This window comes from Monodon monoceros, unplaced genomic scaffold, assembly GCF_005190385.1.
Source record: "Monodon monoceros isolate NGI ecotype Baffin Bay Population unplaced genomic scaffold, NGI_Narwhal_1 Super_Scaffold_8, whole genome shotgun sequence".
In the NCBI taxonomy this organism is placed as follows: domain Eukaryota; kingdom Metazoa; phylum Chordata; class Mammalia; order Artiodactyla; family Monodontidae; genus Monodon; species Monodon monoceros.
In genome coordinates this window covers 69,394,691-69,399,696 of record NW_021703785.1, presented here as the reverse complement: position 1 = coordinate 69,399,696, position 5,006 = coordinate 69,394,691, and the positions used below count along the sequence as shown (strand labels likewise).

The 5,006-nt window shown below is 37.8% G+C and overlaps 1 protein-coding gene across 1 annotated transcript in view; it reads left to right on the top strand.

The window, feature by feature from the left end:
• POMP (proteasome maturation protein) overlaps nt 1-2,216 on the top strand; it is a 12,931-nt gene extending 10,715 nt beyond the window's left edge. Inside the window, exon 6 of the mRNA XM_029210404.1 lies at nt 2,050-2,216. Coding sequence (XP_029066237.1) covers nt 2,050-2,117 — 68 coding nt within the window. The 3' untranslated portion in view covers nt 2,118-2,216. The remainder of the gene's footprint in view (nt 1-2,049) is intronic.
• The last annotated feature ends 2,790 nt before the right edge of the window (nt 2,217-5,006 follow it).

The following is a 5,006-nucleotide window of genomic DNA, read 5'->3' as shown; positions in this document are numbered from 1 at the left end:
GGACATCTTTATATATTCATTCCTTGCATCTCTGTAAGGCAGCTAAGAACTAGAAAGATCCTCTGTTTAGGTAGGTGATTTTTGTCAGGATGAGATCACTGCACTGCACTTTGGGTAGTTTCCCCCTTGTGGGGACTGTAACTGTATAATTTATGGACAGTTTTTGGCTTCACCTTAGGGCCTTGCCTTAGCTGTTCCTTCTGCTTAGAATACTTCCCCCCTCACTTTTCAGATCCCAGTTTAAATGTCACTCCTTCAGAGACTACCCAGTCTAAAGTAGTCCCAGTCACCCTGTCACCTCATTTTCATTCTTTGCTTATCACTTTTTCAGTATTTTTCTTGTTTCTTATTTGTTTTCCCCAACTTAAATACAGGCCTCACGAGAGCTGGGGACTTTGTCTTGTTAACTCTTGTGTCTCCAGTGCCTCATAAGGTGCTTAATCCATGATGAGTGTTGAAAGCTGTTGCTCACCACATTCTCCTCATCACATTTGACCCAGAAGGAATTTTAAAGTCTGTAATGAGGGAGTAGTGTGTTAATCTAAGCGTGATATGAAGACTAGTCAACTGTGATGAAAATCTGTATAATTCTCCAATTTACATTTTTTAAAGTGTTGGAGGTGATCAGGGTTTTGTTTGCTTGCTCATCGGGGAAGTGCTTGGCCAAGAAAAATCTGCACATTATATTTTAAGGAAGGGAAGAGAATGTGAGGAAGGCAGTGAGAAAGTCACAACTAGCCTTTTTCTTAATGCTGAAAGCGGCCTTCGGTTTACTCTAGTTCTGTCACTTTGAGATGAGGGAACTGAGACTGACCAAGAGGCCGGGTCCTCCCTGGGAGTCTCACAGGCCAGGGCCTTGCTTACATGGTGTGCTGTCTTCTGGTGCAAGTGATTTATTTAATAAGCATGTATTTTATTAAAGTCAAAAGCTTTAAAAAGCAGAGTTTAAAAGGAAAGTTGTTATTATATAAATAAGGATATTCTTTGTTTAAAAATTGAAAACATTACAGCTGAGACTCAAGTCCTCCATGTTTAGCCCAAACCCATTTCTCTCCCTGCTTCCCTGTGTGCCTGCTGCGTGCTGCTTCTAGTTAGTGTATGTCCTTCCAGACTTTTCTTCTGTGTCTTCATACAAATATATGTAATCAGAAAATATCTGGCGTTGCTTTGTGTATATATATTTTTTATCACAATTGGTATCATACTGTGTGTATCTTACGGTAGTAGGTATGCTGCATCAATACATGTATTGAGTTTTCTCTCTCATTAACACAAAACAGCGCTGCAGCAAACATCTTTGTTCTTTGTACTCATGTGCGGACATACTTTTTCTTAATTTGGGTTTTGGATGCCTGTTGTATACATAGCCATTTACTCTATGAATAATTGTAATAGTATCAGTTGTTGCTAAGGTTACTTTGTTGTGTGACAGATGTCAAGAGTAGAGATTGCTGAACTAATGTGACACAGTAATCTCCAGTCTCTTAGGAGATCCAGTGAGGAAACATCCAAATTGATCTGTTACTCTTGATAATCATTATTTTAATGATTATTTATTTTTACAAACTGATTTTACAGTTTATTTCGTCGGGTATTTATTCTGTTTCTTGTCCTGTGTGGAGGAGAAGAGGCTTTGTTTGTTTGTAGGAAGCTTGATGTTGTTATTCATTTTAAAAACTCTTAGGTGCATTATTGCAGTTAAAGTAAGACTTTTGTCTGACTCGTCAATACAGACAAGAGAGTGAAGGTTTTTAAGGTTTTCTTGCTCTAGACTTCTGGTTTGTGTATATATGTATTTGCAACAGAGCACAGAGTGATAGAAGTAAAATGGGTTTTGCAAGTTAGATTACGGATTGTTTAATCTCTTATTAGAGATCGTTCCTAGAGTCAACTGGAAAGCACGGGAAAACTTAAGAACTTTGAAAAAGAACTTATTCAATCTATATTTTCTTTTACGATCACCTGAATTGAGGTATACTTGACATACAGTAGAATGCACCCATTTTAAGTGTCCAGTTCTTTAATATGTTTGTTTTTGTTTGTTTTCAGACCCGTCACAAAGTGAACTAATGGGAGAACCACATTTGATGGTTGAATATAAACTCGGTTTACTGTAATGCAGTGTGCTGTTCATGGAAATAGAGGGGCTGCATCTTGTTTATAGTTGTTTTTTACTATAATTTGACATGCACAACATTAAAATTACTGACACATGAGAATTTTTGCCTAAATAGTATCTGTGATCATTTGAAGTTCTTTGGGTGTTTGGTTTATGTGATAATTAAAGGCACTAAAGGGAGATGGTTTAAAAACTTCTAATTTATATTAAAACAATAGCCTTCTATGTCTTTAAAAAAATGTTGCTAATTAATATCATAAACTATGCACAGGTTCCAATTCAGCCTGTTTCCTAGTTATTTCATAAATTTAATTTTGAATAATCATTGGTATTTGAGCCTGCAAACTTCATAGTAGCATCTTTCAGAATACACATCTGTTCAGTGGCAGCATTTCAAAGTAAGTACAAGATAAGACTATTATATTTTACCTTGTTTCAGTATAGTCCATTAATACTCATAAGAATAACACTTGCTTTATTGATGCTACTTTAGAATTATAACTACATTCTTTGATTCTTTCAGGTTGAAAAGTATAAGTTCAGAGGTTTTGATTTTGGTCTTGTCTTTAAAGTGAAAAATTAATCAGCAGATGTCCATTAAACTGTAGTACTGCATAGATTAGTATATCATAAGATGCTTAAATTTAAAAAGGAAAAAAGAACATTCATGTACACATACAACTATTCATGAACAAATTCAATAATAGTTTATTTAAAAATAAATCTTCCCTATGGTTGTTCTTTGTTAATAAGGTATTTTTTTATGGACCTAGTATACAAAATTAAAGATTATCAATTTCTCAGGAGTATTTTTATTGTCTAAGTCACTGATTTATGACTGAAGGCAATGTTTTCTTTCCCCACTGGGAGTGGGGGGGGGTCATTTAACAGTGTCTAGAGAAATTTCTGGTTGTCACAACTTTGGGGAGGGTTTCCAACTGGCATCTAGTGCAAGGAGGCTAGGGATGCTGCTAAACATCCTACTATAAAAATTGCTCCTGACCGTTGAGATTGAGCTTAAAACTGTCTTTGCCAACACAGTATTTGCCAACCCACTGTACACTTAAATTATGAGAAAATATAGAAATAGTGAAGGTTCACTAATTGATTGTTTCTAAATGTGTTCTCTTTCAACTAATTAACAAGGTTGGATATTTCTGTACCTTAATTAGTTTTAGGAATAGTAGATACTCTTCCTGACCAGTAGAAGGTACTATGAATTAATGAACATAGTTTAAATGGAAAAGCTGATGCTTTAAACACAGAAATTGGTAATCATGATTAGTGCTTATTCTCTGAAGGTCTTCATGCTTCCGCCTCTCTCCTTTTCCTCTTTTACCTCCTTTGTGTTTACACCCATGATCCTTATCCCTGGGTGCGTGTAAAATCACCTGGAAATCTTGTGAAAGAATCTTGGTGTCAGGGTCTGAATCTCAGAAGTTCCAGAAGGACGAGTCTGGGGTGGATCCCAGGAAGTCTACTTTTGAAAAGCTCTCCAGGGATGAGAACCTTTGATTTATATGCTTGCTTTCGCCTTTATAGTAATATTTATTAGCATCAGTTAATTCTTCCCGTGTACCTCGGTGCTGGAACGTTTGCTAGTAGCCTCTGCAAACTGCAGTGTGTGCCTGGAGTTGGGATGATTTGGGTTCCTTCATAAGAGTAAATTTCAGGTTCCTCTGAGATACTTTGCCTAGGTGCCAGACTCTTCAGTTAGGCATTTTTTCTTTCAGATGCTGTGGGGTTTGTTTTAAGGAATTAGTTTAGTATTTTGGGGGTTTAAGAGATACTTCACAGGTTGGTGCCTGATTACAATTAATTTTACTAACACTAAAATGATAAAATTCACAATAAAAGAGATAAAAACATAATTAATGGACTGTAATGTAGTTCTGTGTTACTTTTTTTTAATATATATGTGAATAAAGGAATTTGTGGGTTTTATTGTCTCAAAGCGGGTGGGTTTGCAAATAACTGAGCACTGTTTGGCACATCATGGAATGGCTCTTTCACTAGACATGTCTCTTCACTCCTACCCTCTGTACAAAATATAAATGATAGGCTTATTATTTTTTTATTAATTTTTCTTTTTGCAGTGGGTTTTATCCCTCTTTCAGGAGTACACATAAGTATAACCCAGTGCTTTCCTGCATTTTGTTACTCCTTTGAATGCAGACATTTCAAGAGTGTAGAAAATTGTCTGAACAGGTAGATTACTTTTGAAAAGCTGAAAGACTGTATAGTGTATAATCTTCCACTGGAGTCTACAATTGGATGAATCTAAGTTTAACCATATTTTGACTTGATATTTCAATAAAGCAAAACCAAAAATGTGATACTTCATTGAACGTATTTAGCTCATGATTTCAAAGTTGAAATTCAGGTTCCTTCAAGTACAACAAATCCTTAATTAAGAGCCCATACCGGGCTTCCCTGGTGGCGCAGTGGTTGAGAGTCCGCCTGCTGAGGCAGGGGACACGGGTTTGTGCCCCGGTCCGGGAAGATCCCACATGCCGCGGAGCGGCTGGGCCCGTGAGCCATGGCCGCTGAGCCTGCGCTCCGCAACGGAAGAGGCCACAACAGTGAGAGGCCCGTGTACCGCAAAAAAAAAAAAAAAAAAAGAGCCCATACCTTGGTGGGGGCAGTGGCCAAGATGGCAGAGTAGAAAGTCCCTGAACTCACCTCCTCCCATGGGCATGCCCAAATGACAACTGTTTAACAGCACACAGCTGTCTATGGAAACAACCTGAAGACTAACAGAAAAGATTTTCCACCATTAAAAACATAAAGAAGGGGCTTCCCTGGTGGCGCAGTGGTTGAGAGTCCGCCTGCCGATGCAGGGGACACGGGTTCGTGCCCCGGTCCGGGAAGATCCCACATGCCGCGG